Below are 16,159 nucleotides of genomic sequence, written 5' to 3' on the forward strand. Positions count from 1 at the left end.
CAGTCATAGCCATTCAAATCGAATCCAACTTTATTTGAAAGGAAATGCCAATACAGTGCCTTGCGAAAGTATTCGGCCCCCTTGAACTTTGCGACCTTTTGCCACATTTCAGGCTTCAAACATAAAGATATAAAACTGTATTTTTTTGTGAAGAATCAACAACAAGTGGGACACAATCATGAAGTGGAACGACATTTATTGGATATTTCAAACTTTTTTAACAAATCAAAAACTGAAAAATTGGGTGTGCAAAATTATTCAGCCCCTTTACTTTCAGTGCAGCAAACTCTCTCCAGAAGTTCAGTGAGGATCTCTGAATGATCCAATGTTGACCTATATGACTAATGATGATAAATACAATCCACCTGTGTGTAATCAAGTCTCCGTATAAATGCACCTGCACTGTGATAGTCTCAGAGGTCCGTTAAAAGCGCAGAGAGCATCATGAAGAACAAGGAACACACCAGGCAGGTCCGAGATACTGTTGTGAAGAAGTTTAAAGCCGGATTTGGATACAAAAAGATTTCCCAAGCTTTAAACATCCCAAGGAGCACTGTGCAAGCGATAATATTGAAATGGAAGGAGTATCAGACCACTGCAAATCTACCAAGACCTGGCCGTCCCTCTAAACTTTCAGCTCATACAAGGAGAAGACTGATCAGAGATGCAGCCAAGAGGCCCATGATCTCTCTGGATGAACTGCAGAGATCTACAGCTGAGGTGGGAGACTCTGTCCATAGGACAACAATCAGTCGCATATTGCACTAATCTGGCCTTTATGGAAGAGTGGCAAGAAGAAAGCCCTTTCTTAAAGATATCCATAAAAAGTGTTGTTTAAAGTTTGCCACAAGCCACCTGGGAGACACACCAAACATGTGGAAGAAGGTGCTCTGGTCAGATGAAACCAAAATTGAACTTTTTGGCAACAATGCAAAACGTTATGTTTGGCGTAAAAGCAACACAGCTGAACACACCATCCCCACTGTCAAACATGGTGGTGGCAGCATCATGGTTTGGGCCTGCTTTTCTTCAGCAGGGACAGGGAAGATGGATGGAGCCAAATACAGGACCATTCTGGAAGACAACCTGATGGAGTCTGCAAAAGACCTGAGACTGGGATGGAGATTTGTCTTCCAACAAGACAATGATCCAAAACATAAAGCAAAATCTACAATGGAACGGTTCAAAAATAAACATATCCAGGTGTTAGAATGGCCAAGTCAAAGTCCAGACCTGAATCCAATCGAGAATCTGTGGAAAGAACTGAAAACTGCTGTTCACAAATGCTCTCCATCCAACCTCACTGAGCTCGAGCTGTTTTGCAAGGAGGAATGGGAAAACATTTCAGTCTCTCGATGTGCAAAACTGATAGAGAGATACCCCAAGCGACTTACAGCTGTAATCGCAGCAAAAGGTGGCGCTACAAAGTATTAACTTAAGGGGGCTGAATAATTTTGTACGCCCAATTTTTCCGTTTTTGATTTGTTAAAAAAGTTTGAAATATCCAATAAATGTCGTTCCACTTCATGATTGTGTCCCACTTGTTGTTGAATCTAAACAAAAAAATACAGTTTTATATCTTTATGTTTGAAGCCTGAAATGTGGCAAAAGGTCGCAAAGTTCAAGGGGGCCGAATACTTTCGCAAGGCACTGTATACTTAAAGGCCCAGTGCATTCAAATCGAGATTGTCTTGTGTTTTATATATATTTCCACACTAGGCTGGAATAATACTGTGAAATTGTGAAAATTATGATAATGCCATTTTAGTGTAAGAGCCGACTGAAGTTTCTGCTAGTTGTTCTAGGATGGAGTTTTGGCCTGCCTGGTGACATCACCAAGCGGGAAATGAGTTAATAGACCAATAAGAAAGAGTTCCAAACCTCTCGGACAATAACAGACCACTCCCAGACAATAACAGACCACTCCCAGACAATAACAGACCACTCCCAGACAATAACAGACCACTCCCAGACAATAACAGACCACTCCCAGACAGTCCCAGATAAATTCTTGATTAAGAAGTGATTTTTGTTTCCTTTTTTACCATTTTAATTGAAAACAATTACAGCACTTAATTATTCGATATTGAGATTTTAAAAAAGAAACAGCCTCATTGGACCTTTAACAATGTGTATGTGTCAGCTTTCTACCGTAGGTTGGAGGACATGTATGTGTCAGCTTTCTACCGTAGGTTGGAGGACATGTATGTGTCAGCTTTCTACCGTAGGTTGGAGGATATGTATGTGTCAGCTTTCTACCGTAGGTTGGAGGACATGTATGTGTCAGCTTTCTACCGTAGGTTGGAGGACATGTATGTGTCAGCTTTCTACCGTAGGTTGGAGGATATGTATGTGTCAGCTTTCTACCGTAGGTTGGAGGACATGTATGTGTCAGCTTTCTAACGTAGGTTGGAGGACATGTATGTGTTAGCTTTCTACCGTAGGTTGGAGGACATGTGTCAGCTTTCTACTGTAGGTTGGAGGACATGTATGTGTCAGCTTTCTACCGTAGGTTGGAGGACATGTATGTGTTAGCTTTCTAACGTAGGTTGGAGGACATGTATGTGTCAGCTTTCTACCTGAGGTTGGAGGACATGTATGTGTTAGCTTTCTACCGTAGGTTGGAGGACATGTGTCAGCTTTCTACTGTAGGTTGGAGGACATGTATGTGTCAGCTTTCTACCGTAGGTTGGAGGACATGTATGTGTCAGCTTTCTACCGTAGGTTGGAGGACATGTGTCAGCTTTCTACCGTAGGTTGGAGGACATGTATGTGTTAGCTTTCTACCGTAGGTTGGAGGACATGTATGTGTCAGCTTTCTACCGTAGGTTGGAGGACATGTATGTGTTAGCTTTCTACTGTAGGTTGGAGGACATGTATGTGTTAGCTTTCTACCATAGGTTGGAGGACATGTATGTCAGCTTTCTACTGTAGGTTGGAGGACATGTATGTGTCAGCTTTCTACCGTAGGTTGGAGGACATGTATGTGTCAGCTTTCTACCATAGGTTGGAGGACATGTATGTCAGCTTTCTACCGTAGGTTGGAGGACATGTATGTGTCAGCTTTCTACCGTAGGTTGGAGGACATGTATGTGTCAGCTTTCTACCGTAGGTTGGAGGACATGTATGTGTTAGCTTTCTACCGTAGGTTGGAGGACATGTATGTCAGCTTTCTACCGTAGGTTGGAGGACATGTATGTGTCAGCTTTCTACCGTAGGTTGGAGGACATGTATGTGTTAGCTTTCTACCGTAGGTTGGAGGACATGTGTCAGCTTTCTACCGTAGGTTGGAGGACATGTATGTGTTAGCTTTCTACCGTAGGTTGGAGGACATGTATGTGTTAGCTTTCTACCGTAGGTTGGAGGACATGTGTCAGCTTTCTACCGTAGGTTGGAGGACATGTATGTGTTAGCTTTCTGCCGTAGGTTGGAGGACATGTATGTGTCAGCTTTCTACCGTAGGTTGGAGGACATGTGTCAGCTTTCTACCGTAGGTTGGAGGACATGTATGTGTTAGCTTTCTACCGTAGGTTGGAGGACATGTGTCAGCTTTCTACCGTAGGTTGGAGGACATGTATGTGTTAGCTTTCTGCCGTAGGTTGGAGGACATGTATGTGTCAGCTTTCTACCGTAGGTTGGAGGACATGTATGTGTCAGCTTTCTGCCGTAGGTTGGAGGACATGTATGTGTCAGCTTTCTACTGTAGGTTGGAGGACATGTATGTGTCAGCTTTCTACCGTAGGTTGGAGGACATGTATGTGTCAGCTTTCTACCGTAGGTTGGAGGACATGTATGTGTCAGCTTTCTACTGTAGGTTGGAGGACATGTATGTGTCAGCTTTCTACTGTAGGTTGGAGGACATGTATGTGTCAGCTTTCTACCATAGGTTGGAGGACATGTATGTCAGCTTTCTACCGTAGGTTGGAGGACATGTATGTGTCAGCTTTCTGCCGTAGGTTGGAGGACATGTATGTGTCAGCTTTCTACCGTAGGTTGGAGGACATGTATGTGTCAGCTTTCTACTGTAGGTTGGAGGACATGTATGTGTCAGCTTTCTACTGTAGGTTGGAGGACATGTATGTCAGCTTTCTACCGTAGGTTGGAGGACATGTATGTGTCAGCTTTCTGCCGTAGGTTGGAGGACATGTATGTGTCAGCTTTCTACTGTAGGTTGGAGGACATGTATGTGTCAGCTTTCTACTGTAGGTTGGAGGACATGTATGTGTCAGCTTTCTACTGTAGGTTGGAGGACATGTATGTGTCAGCTTTCTACCGTAGGTTGGAGGACATGTATGTGTCAGCTTTCTACTGTAGGTTGGAGGACATGTATGTGTCAGCTTTCTACCGTAGGTTGGAGGACATGTACGTGTCAGCTTTCTACTGTAGGTTGGAGGACATGTATGTGTTAGCTTTCTACCGTAGGTTGGAGGACATGTGTGTGTTAGCTTTCTACCGTAAGTTGGAGGACATGTATGTGTTAGCTTTCTACCGTAGGTTGGAGGACATGTATGTGTTAGCTTTCTACCGTAGGTTGGAGGACATGTATGTCAGCTTTCTACCGTAGGTTGGAGGACATGTATGTGTTAGCTTTCTACCGTAGGTTGGAGGACATGTATGTCAGCTTCCTACTGTAGGTTGGAGGACATGTATGTCAGCTTCCTACTGTAGGTTGGAGGACATGTATGTGTTAGCTTTCTGCCGTAGGTTGGAGGACATGTATGTGTCAGCTTTCTACCGTAGGTTGGAGGACATGTATGTGTTAGCTTTCTGCCGTAGGTTGGAGGACATGTATGTGTCAGCTTTCTACCGTAGGTTGGAGGACATGTATGTGTCAGCTTTCTACCATAGGTTGGAGGACATGTATGTGTTAGCTTTCTACCGTAAGTTGGAGGACATGTATGTCAGCTTTCTACCGTAGGTTGGAGGACATGTATGTGTCAGCTTTCTACCGTAGGTTGGAGGACATGTATGTGTCAGCTTTCTACCGTAGGTTGGAGGCATGTATGTGTCAGCTTTCTACCGTAGGTTGGAGGACATGTATGTGTCAGCTTTCTACCGTAGGTTGGAGGACATGTATGTGTTAGCTTTCTAGCGTAGGTTGGAGGACATATGTCAGCTTTCTAACGTAGGTTGGAGGACATGTGTCAGCTTTCTACCGTAGGTTGGAGGACATGTGTCAGCTTTCTAACGTAGGTTGGAGGACATGTGTCAGCTTTCTACCGTAGGTTGGAGGACATGTGTCAGCTTTCTACCGTAGGTTGGAGGACATGTATGTCAGCTTTCTACCGTAGGTTGGAGGACATGTATGTGTCAGCTTTCTACCGTAGGTTGGAGGACATGTATGTCAGCTTTCTACCTTAGGTTGGAGGACATGTATGTGCTAGCTTTCTACCGTAGGTTGGAGGACATGTGTCAGCTTTCTACCGTAGGTTGGAGGACATGTATGTGTCAGCTTTCTACCGTAGGTTGGAGGACATGTATGTCAGCTTTCTACCATAGGTTGGAGGACATGTATGTGTCAGCTTTCTACCGTAGGTTGGAGGACATGTATGTCAGCTTTCTACCTTAGGTTGGAGGACATGTATGTGCTAGCTTTCTACCGTAGGTTGGAGGACATGTGTCAGCTTTCTACCGTAGGTTGGAGGACATGTATGTGTCAGCTTTCTACCGTAGGTTGGAGGACATGTATGTCAGCTTTCTACCGTAGGTTGGAGGACATGTATGTGTCAGCTTTCTACCATAGGTTGGAGGACATGTATGTCAGCTTTCTACCTTAGGTTGGAGGACATGTATGTGCTAGCTTTCTACCGTAGGTTGGAGGACATGTATGTGTCAGCTTTCTACCGTAGGTTGGAGGACATGTATGTCAGCTTTCTACCGTAGGTTGGAGGACATGTGTCAGCTTTCTACCGTAGGTTGGAGGACATATATTTTAGGGAGTGCAGTGAAAACAGTGGGAGCTACTTAACTTGAAATGTTCTGGAAGTAGAATACTCACTGATCCTCATGTTGTTGTCACAGTGGATCTGTTGTGATGACCAACCCTAACTCCTCCCCCTCTCCTCCCTTCCCGTCCCCTTGCATCACCTCCCCTTCCCATCCCCTTGCATCACCTCCCCCCCCCCCTCCCCTCACCTCTACTCTCCTCTCACAGTGGATCTGTGTGCCATTTATGATGACCAACCCAAACTCCATGGACATCACTCTGACCGCATTCAACGAGACGTTCCAGGCCCCCTGGGTCGGCAAGCTGGAGCTTAGAGACGCGGGGAAGTGGATTGACGACTTCATGGTCCTGGTGAGTGACCGAAAACACACGCACAGACGTAGGTACACACACACACACACACACAGACGTAGGTACACACACTAACTTGCCGTCGATGTTGATGATGACACTGCTCCCAATTGTGGTTGTTGATGAGGTTGCGTTTGTGCCGTTGCATGTGGCTGTGCGAGAACCACATGGTTTAATATACATGAGGGGCAGGTGAATTCTCCTCTAGAGAGCACCTGCTCCACCATGGTATAGCCGTGCCATTACATTCTCCTCTAGAGAGCCCCTGCTCCACCATGGTATAGCCGTGCCATTCCATTCTCCTCTAGAGAGCCCCTGCTCCACCATGGTATAGCTGTGCCATTCCATTCTCCACTAGAGAGCACCTGCTCCACCATGGTATAGCCGTGCCATTACATTCTCCTCTAGAGAGCCCCTGCTCCACCATGGTATAGCCGTGCCATTCCATTCTCCTCTAGAGAGCCCCTGCTGCACCATGGTATAGCCGTGCCATTCCATTCTCCTCTAGAGAGCCCCTGCTGCACCATGGTATAGCCGTGCCATTCCATTCTCCTCTAGAGAGCCCCTGCTCCACCATGGTATAGCTGTGCCATTCCATTCTCCACTAGAGAGCACCTGCTCCACCATGGTATAGCCGTGCCATTACATTCTCCTCTAGAGAGCCCCTGCTCCACCATGGTATAGCCGTGCCATTCCATTCTCCTCTAGAGAGCCCCTGCTCCACCATGGTATAGCCGTGCCATTCCATTCTCCACTAGAGAGCCTCTGCTGCACCATGGTATAGCTGTGCCATTCCATTCTCCACTAGAGAGCCTCTGCTGTACCATGGTATAGCTGTGCCATTCCATTCTCCTCTAGAGAGCCCCTGCTCCACCATGGTATAGCCGTGCCATTCCATTCTCCACTAGAGAGTCCCTGCTGCACCATGGTATAGCTGTGCCATTACATTCTCCTCTAGAGAGCCCCTGCTCCACCATGGTATAGCTGTGCCATTACATTCTCCTCTAGAGAGCCCCTGCTCCACCATGGTATAGCTGTGCCATTCCATTCTCCTCTAGAGAGCCCCTGCTCCACCATGGTATAGCTGTGCCATTACATTCTCTTCTAGAGAGCCTCTGCTGCACCATGGTATAGCCGTGCCATTCCATTCTCCTCTCTGGGATCCTCTGGCTCCGTCTTCGTGCATTTTCACTGCTGCACTGTGTTGTCTTTGACTTGACCTCTATCTACCTCTTCTCCCTCTCAGAAAAAAAACCCACAAAACTAATTTGACCTTTCCCCTCTTCCTTTCTTTTAGCATTTCTTTCCCTTTGTTTCCAGATATTCTCTATATCGCACAGGGGCTGTTTTTATCCTCTCTGTTCTCAGAGAAGATCTCTGTCTTTCTGCTGTACTTCAAATCATGTCCCCAACTGTCCTTAATAACTCTACAAATAATCATGTTGCCTCCTTACGGATGTCCCCGACTGTCCTTAATAAATAATCATGTTGCCACCTTACGGATGTCCCTGACTGTCCTTAATAAATAATAATGTTGCCACCTTACGGATGTCCCCGACTGTCCTTAATAAATAATAATGTTGCCACCTTACGGATGTCCCCGACTGTCCCTAATAAATAATCATGTACGTGTTTAATGTAGATTATCACAGCAGATGTGTTTTTCAAATCGATGTAAAGAAATACCATTGGAGTAACAATCAAGTGTCATATCCAAAACCAATCACATTGTTTAGATTGTGACCATTTTAGTTTTGATAATTTAAACTTATTTTGGACTTTAAATGATTCCCCATAGCTAAGATATGACTAGCAGCTATATTTTGGACTGATATACATCCCTAAAAAACATATTTTTAGTCCCAAAATCATTAGAAATATATATTTTCAGTATTGATACTTCTTAAAAATACAGAAGATTTGTTCTTTGAAATGTTGGCAGACTCACCATGTGGCCACGATGCAGAGGAATGCAATCCCACTTCCTGATTACAATCGTAGGGGTGTGGCCAATTAAGGCGCATTCATTCTACAGTCTTTTAATGTGTATGTGCCGGGAGTGTCATCAAAACCGGGAACAACATTCAGATCAGCACGTTTCCATTTAATAACAGAACAACTCAAGATGTTATATTGAAGTCCTAGTGTTGAAGAATTACAAAAGTCATTATGCGGCAGGGTAGCCTAGTGGTTAGAGCGTTGGACTAATAACCGGAAGGTTGCAAGTTCAAATCCCAGAGCTGACAAGATTGAAAAATCTGTCGTTCCTAGGCCATCATTGAAAATAAGAATTAGTTTTTAACTGACTTGTCTAGTTAAATAAAGATTAAATAAAATTTTAAAAAGCCAGGGTGGGAGACCGCCACATCTCAATATAAATACAGTAAATAAACTATGGTTTTTCACTATATTAATTCAACAATACGTCTGTTATTGCCTTGGAATGGACTAGAACATATCATGGTGTAAAGAAATGTCCTAAATGTTTTATTATTATAAGTAGTTGTATTTTTGTTTCTCCTGGTGCCCCACCACATTAAAAGGATATATTCACTATATTCTCTAAATGACAAAACAGACACCTTGATGAAGGCGTAGGACAATACACATTGGTGTAATTTAATAATGGCCTCATTAAAGGCTTTTTAAAATGTCAAACCCACACGGGTGGCTGGACGTGGATTTGTTTATGCCACTTAGCACCTGTTAGTGATGACATGTTGTGTTCTCAGGCTCTGGGAGGCCTGGCCTATCAGGCCTTCTACCAGAGGATCCTATCAGCGTCGTCCTACACCCAGGCTCAGGTCACCTGCTTCGCCTCCTCAGCTTTCTGCCTGGTGCTGGGGGTCCCGTCTGTCTTGGTGGGGGCTGTCGCTGCATCCACAGGTAACACACACACGCAGGCACACGCACGCACGCACGCACGCACACACACACACACACACACACACACACACACACACACACACACACACACACACACACACTTACCGTAGTGAGGGTATGTGACAGAACAGTACAACTCCACAGGAAGTGTCTGTTTTTATGCAACAAGCACAAAATTGCCAAACAGCAGCCAGTTGTTGCACTAGAAAAGGGTCCGTGAGGGTTTGTGAACCTAAAATAAAAAGATTATTTCACAAACTGGACCAATGACTAATGTTAATTTATGTGTTGTTCAGACTGGAACCTGACTAGCTACGGTTCTCCGACCCCATACGAGCGTGGCCAGGCCGGGTCCATCCTCCCCATCGCCCTGCAGTACCTCACCCCCTCCTACGTGTCCGTCATCGGCATCGGGGCCGTCGCTGCCGCCGTGATGTCATCCATGGACTCCGCCCTCCTCAGCTCCGCCTCCATGTTCTCCTCCAACATCTACAAGAACATCATCAGGAATCAGGTCGGAGAACATTACAAAACGTCACTTCATTGTTGTTTCAACGTTACTTCAACGTTACTTCAACGTCACAAAACCCATCAGTGGATTTATTTTTATTTTTATGACGTTATTGTGACGTTAGAAAGTCATCCTAAAAGGGCTCTTAAAATGTCACAAACAACAACAAGTCGTCTTAAAACGTCACAGAACCACCGAAACGTCCCCAAATGACCAAACTCAGACAAACATCAACACCACTAGCATACATTGAGACAGAAAACAGACTGTTGGCAAAACAACCACAATCCTGTTGTAGCCAAGCACTTCTATTTTGACACGCTCACTTGTATGAAAACACGCGCACACGCACACGTCTCCATTTGGCCCTCCTGCTGTTCTAGGAGACAGAGGATTTAATATTTTTTGAATTCAACTGTTTCTTGGGAAACATGTTTTTCGTTCCTGTTTTTCTCTGTTGGGGGTCTGAAAACGAGGGCTTTTGATTGGTTAAGAGCATTATGTATAGACAACCTTGTGTTGTGTGGGCAGCTGCATGATATTTACAGCCAATCACAAAATTACATATTATCCACACACATACCTACTGCCAGATTATCATACCACTATATTACACACACATGCCTACTGCTGGCTTCGAGAAGTAATGGGGCCTATTGACAGACAGACAGACAGACAGACAGACAGACAGACAGACAGACAGACAGACAGACAGACAGACAGACAGACAGACAGACAGACAGACAGACAGACACGCTAGGAGCAGTGAGTTGAATCCTAAGGACAACATGTTGACCAGACAGCATCATCCTCTTTCTGACCAGACAGCATCATCCTCTTTCTGTCCAGACAGCATCATCCTCTTTCTGTCCAGACAGCATCGTCCTCTTTCTGACCAGACAGCATCATCCTCTTTCTGACCAGACAGCATCATCCTCTTTCTGACCAGACAGCATCGTCCTCTTTCTGTCCAGACAGCATCGTCCTCTTTCTGTCCAGACAGCATCGTCCTCTTTCTGACCAGACAGCATCATCCTCTTTCTGACCAGACAGCATCATCCTCTTTCTGACCAGACAGCATCGTCCTCTTTCTGTCCAGACAGCATCGTCCTCTTTCTGACCAGACTGCATCATCCTCTTTCTGACCAGACAGCATCATCCTCTTTCTGACCAGACTGCATCATCCTCTTTCTGACCAGACAGCATCATCCTCTTTCTGACCAGACAGCATCATCCTCTTTCTGACCAGACAGCATCATCCTCGTTCTGACCAGACAGCATCATCCTCATTCTGACCAGACAGCATCGTCCTCTTTCTGACCAGACAGCATCATCCTCGTTCTGACCAGACAGCATCATCCTCGTTCTGACCAGACAGCATCATCCTCTTTCTGACCAGACAACATCATCCTCTTTCTGACCAGACAGCATCATCCTCTTTCTGACCAGACAGCATCATCCTCTTTCTGACCAGACAGCATCATCCTCGTTCTGACCAGACAGCATCGTCCTCGTTCTGACCAGACAGCATCGTCCTCTTTCTGACCAGACAGCATCATCCTCGTTCCGACCAGACAGCATCATCCTCGTTCTGACCAGACAGCATCATCCGCTTCCTGTATTGCGTTTCTCCTAACCACTGTGCCTCCATTTTGGATCTGTCCCGACCACTGTGGCTCCATCTTGGATCTGTCCTGACCACTGTGGCTCCATCTTGGATCTGTCCTGACCACTGTGGCTCCATCTTGGATCTGTCTTGATCTGTGCTGACTACTGTGCCTCCATTTTGGATCTGGCCTGACCACTGTGCCTCCATCTTGGATCTGTCTTGATCTGTGCTGACCACTGTGCCTCCATCTTGGATCTGTCTTGATCTGTGCTGACCACTGTGCCTCCATCTTGTGTCTATCTCTCCTCCAGGCCTCAGACAGGGAGATGCAGTGGGTGATCCGTACCTCGGTGGTGGTGTGTGGCCTGGCGGGGACGGCCCTGACCTTCCTGGATAACAGTGTCCTGGTTTTCTGGCTGGTGGGCGTCGACATGTCATACACAATCATGTTCCCACAGCTTGTCTGTGTCCTCTTCTTCAAGGTAGGGGTGGATGAGTGGGTGAGCATCACAGGAGGCTGCTGAGGGGCCATGGGTGGATGAGTGGGTGAGCATCCCAGGAGGCTGCTGAGGGGAGAACGGCTCATAATAATGGCCCAATCGGAGCAAATGTACTTGCATCAAACACCTGTAAACCGTGTGTTTGATACCATTCCACCTATTCCGCTCCAGCCATTGCCACCAGCACGTCCTCCCCAATTATAGTGCCACCAGCCTCCTGTGGTGGATGTGTGTAGAGATTATTTGTGAATTCTGCATGTCGTGATATCCGTTTCTATTCATCTATCTAGTGATTGGTTCATTCATTCCGCTAGGTGTCCAACGGCTACGGTGCCAGTGTGGGGTATCTCCTAGCGTTGGTCCTCCGTATCCTGAGTGGGGAACCCCTCATCAACCTTCCCCCTGTCATCCACTTCCCTGGGTTCAGGAAGGACGCGGAGGGCGTGATGACCCAGTTCTTCCCGTTCCGTACCACCATCATGCTGACGTCTCTCTGCTCCATCCTCGTCGCCTCCGGCGTCACCTCCGTCATCTTCAACAAGGGCCTGCTGTCGGAGAGGTGGGACGTGTTTCAGATCAAGAGGTCGCAGGCCAAAGTGACAGCGCTGACCAGGCTTAAGAAAGAAGAGAGTAAAAAGGACTGCGTGGAGGCCAAGGAGGCGGTGGTGAACAAGCAGCTTCTGGACACCAGCTGCTGAACAGAGGGGGGCGATGGAAACTGAGGACGGCCATGGGTGGATGAGTGGGTGAGCATCACAGGAGGCTGCTGAGGACGGCCATGGGTGGATGAGTGGGTGAGCATCACAGGAGGCTGCTGAGGACAGCCATGGGTGGATGAGTGGGTGAGCATCACAGGAGGCTGCTGAGGGGCCATGGGTGGATGAGTGGGTGAGCATCACAGGAGGCTGCTGAGGGGCCATGGGTGGATGAGTGGGTGAGCATCACAGGAGGCTGCTGAGGACAGCCATGGGTGGATGAGTGGGTGAGCATCACAGGAGGCTGCTGAGGACAGCCATGGGTGGATGAGTGGGTGAGCATCACAGGAGGCTGCTGAGGGGCCATGGGTGGATGAGTGGGTGAGCATCACAGGAGGCTGCTGAGGGGCCATGTTGAGGCAAAGGGTTTTGTTTGGTCGGGCGGACATTTTGTGTTTCTGCTGAGGACTCGAAGGATTTTGGAGACGGGAGGATGGTCGAAAAACACGCAACAACAACAACAACAACAACAACAACAACAACAACATCAGAAAGAACACCCATTATGACATCATAAAGCATTGTGTTGCTGGTAAAAAAAATGTCCAGACACTCGTCAGTTTCCAGTGACCCGGGCTAGTTACACAAAAGCAATGTGGCGAAGACCAACGGCAGCTCTGGGAGAGACGTTCCAATGAACGACTTTTCATTTTCCACAAGGGGTGGAGTTTTATTTTGTCTGACTTTCTTTATTGCGACAAATGATCGAAACTGTGTTTTTTTTTTTTCAAATCAACGATGATTGCCGAATAACTTTTAAAAGGTACACACGGGGCACGTGATGTCATCACACAACTATAAAGCAGTTTATACCCTACGGTTCATTCTAAATGCCTACTGCTTGCTAAATCTATGTTTTAAACGACAACGTTTTTTAAGTTCATTTGCAGGGAAAGGGATTGTCTTGACTTTCAAGAATGCCTGAATTGCCCTCGCTTTGCTTTTCTGATTGGCTGAATGCAAGTTTCACCATCCAATTATTACAGATCTACAGGAGTGGACGTTTCACCGTGGCAACAACTAGGCACATGAGAATGATTAAAATATGGCAACTATTAGTCCATTCTCACGCAAAATGTGTTGTTGTAGGTGTGACCTCACTACGTCCAGTTGTTATCAACACAAGACATTTGAATGGAAACACACCTTAACAGGCTGTCTTCTAGTCCAACTTTCTAAATCTCGACAAAAGTTCAAGGACATTTGTATTTTTTTTTGTGTTTGTTTATGTTTTGTGGGTCAGTTTTGACACTGTGATTTGGGGGGTGAAGGGTAGAGACTGTGAAACAACTATCCGATTGATCCTCTCTGAATATAACTTTTATACTGTAACTCTGGCTCCCTAGTGGCTGTATCACATCCGGCCGTGATTGGACGGCACACAGTTGTCCCAGCGTCGTCCGGGTTTGGCCGGGGTAGGCCGTCATTGTAAATAAGAATTTGTTCTTAACTGACTTGCCTAGATATATAAAGGTAAAAAATAAAATCTGGGGTGACCAGAAGCCCCAGTCTTAAAAGCAGCCATTTTGTTTGTTTGTTTGTGTGTGTTGTGTGATAAATCTGGCAATTTAGTACAACTGCACACAACAACGAAAACTCATGAATGCTATATACTCCTCTCCACCCCCCCCCCCTCCTCTTTCTCCTTCACCTCATCCCCTCTACTCCCCCTTTTCTCCTTCCACTCTCTCCCCCTCTCTGGCCAGATTCAGCAACGCAAAACAAAACCGTTCTCTGTTTTCTAAGAGGTTTTTGTACAGTATAGTTGTGTTCTATGGTTCTATATGCAGAGCTGTGTGTTCTATGGTTCTATATGCAGAGCTGTGGTTTACATGGAGGTGTGTTCTATGGTTCTATATGCAGAGCTGTGTGTTCTATGGTTCTATATGCAGAGCTGTGGTTTACATGGAGGTGTGTTCTATGGTTCTATATGCAGAGCTGTGGTTTACATGGAGGTGTGTTCTATGGTTCTATATGCAGAGCTGTGGTTTACATGGAGGTGTGTTCTATGGTTCTATATGCAGAGCTGTGGTTTACATGGAGGTGTGTTCTATGGTTCTATATGCAGAGCTGTGGTTTACATGGAGGTGTGTTCTATGGTTCTATATGCAGAGCTGTGGTTTACATGGAGGTGTGTTCTATGGTTCTATATGCAGAGCTGTGGTTTACATGGAGGTGTGTTCTATGGTTCTATATGCAGAGCTGTGGTATACATGGAGGTGTGTTCTATGGTTCTATATGCAGAGCTGTGGTTTACATGGAGGTGTGTTCTATGGTTCTATATGCAGAGCTGTGGTTTACATGGAGGTCCAACCTCTTTTTATTTGTGTGTTTTGTATTTACATTTTCATACCAAACAAAGTGTTGTACAGAGAGAAACTCTCTGTTTCTGAACTCCACATTTACAAGCCCCTAATTCCTAGGGTCCTACACCCTAGCCCCTTTAAACTAGGGCCCTACACCCTAGCCCCTTTAAACTAGGGCCCTACAGTCTAGCCCCTTTAAACTAGGGCCTGACACTCTAGTCCCTATGCCTTAGCTTCTACTACTTAGCCCCTACATCTTAGCCCCTACACCCTAGACGTCAAACTCATTCCACGGAGGGCAGAGTGTCTACAGGTTTTCGCTCCTGCCTTGTACTTGACTGATGAATTAAGGTCACTAATTAGTAAGGAACTCCCCTCACCTGGTTTCCGAGGGCTTAATTGAAAGGAAAAACCTAAAACCAGCAGACAACGAGTCCCTCCAGAGAATGAGTTTGACACCCCTGTCCTAGACACTCCTATGGATCTCATATAAGCATCACGGTGACGCTTTCATCTGGCCTTTTTATGATTGGCTGGGTGGAACTGTTACCCTAATGCTTCCACCAATCAGATCCTCTCAGATCTACAGTAGTGGCCAGGAGGGAGGGGCTACAGTACCTGATTTGGAATTCAGAATGTTTGAGTGACAGTTGTAGAAGGGGTCTATTATATAGTTATAGATATATATGGGTATAGATATATATGGGTATAGATATATATATGGGTATATATATATATATGGGTATATATATATATATATATATATGGGTATATATATATATATATATATATATATATGGGTATATATATATATATATATATATATATATATATGGGTATAGATATATATGGGTATATATATGTATGGGTGTATATATATGGGTATATATATATGGGTATATATATATATATATATATATATATAGCACCAGTCAGACGTTTTGGACACGCCTACTCATTCAAGAGTGTTTTCTTTATTTGTACTATTTTCGTCATTGTGGAATAATAGTGAAGACGTCAAAACTATGGAATAACACATATGGGATCATGTATATTCTTCAAAGTAGCCACCCCTTGCCTTGATGACAGCTTTGCACACGCTAGGCATTCTCTCAACCAGCTTCATGAGGAAGTCACCTGGAATGCATTTCAATTAACAGGTGTGCCTTGAGGCAGCCTATACTATTAACCAGGATCCAGTTTTCGATTAACTTAGCCTTAAGATGTTTTTTTGGGGACATCGGCTCCTGGACCCAAAGGGCTCTGGTCTAAAGTAGTACACTACATAGTGAAT

General features: G+C 45.5%; 1 protein-coding gene across 6 annotated transcripts in view; it reads left to right on the plus strand.

Moving 5' to 3' along the window:
- LOC110497258 (high affinity choline transporter 1) overlaps positions 1–14,079 on the plus strand; it is a 35,832-nt gene extending 21,753 nt beyond the window's left edge. For 4 of the 6 annotated variants that reach the window (XM_090210021.1, XM_090210022.1, XM_090210023.1 and 1 more), the window contains 5 exons: positions 6,155–6,298; positions 9,031–9,184; positions 9,481–9,698; positions 11,616–11,786; positions 12,119–14,079. In XM_090210021.1, coding sequence (XP_090066147.1) covers positions 6,155–6,298; positions 9,031–9,184; positions 9,481–9,698; positions 11,616–11,786; positions 12,119–12,502 — 1,071 coding nt within the window. In that variant the 3' untranslated portion in view covers positions 12,503–14,079. Of the gene's footprint in view, positions 1–6,021; positions 6,299–9,030; positions 9,185–9,480; positions 9,699–11,615; positions 11,787–12,118 lie in introns of all 6 variants that reach the window. The other 2 variants (XM_090210025.1, XM_090210026.1) reach the window with 1 other exon arrangement.
- The last annotated feature ends 2,080 nt before the right edge of the window (positions 14,080–16,159 follow it).

Source organism: Oncorhynchus mykiss, chromosome 19 (genome assembly GCF_057628025.1).
Source record: "Oncorhynchus mykiss isolate SJ-2025 chromosome 19, ASM5762802v1, whole genome shotgun sequence".
NCBI lineage: Eukaryota > Metazoa > Chordata > Actinopteri > Salmoniformes > Salmonidae > Oncorhynchus > Oncorhynchus mykiss.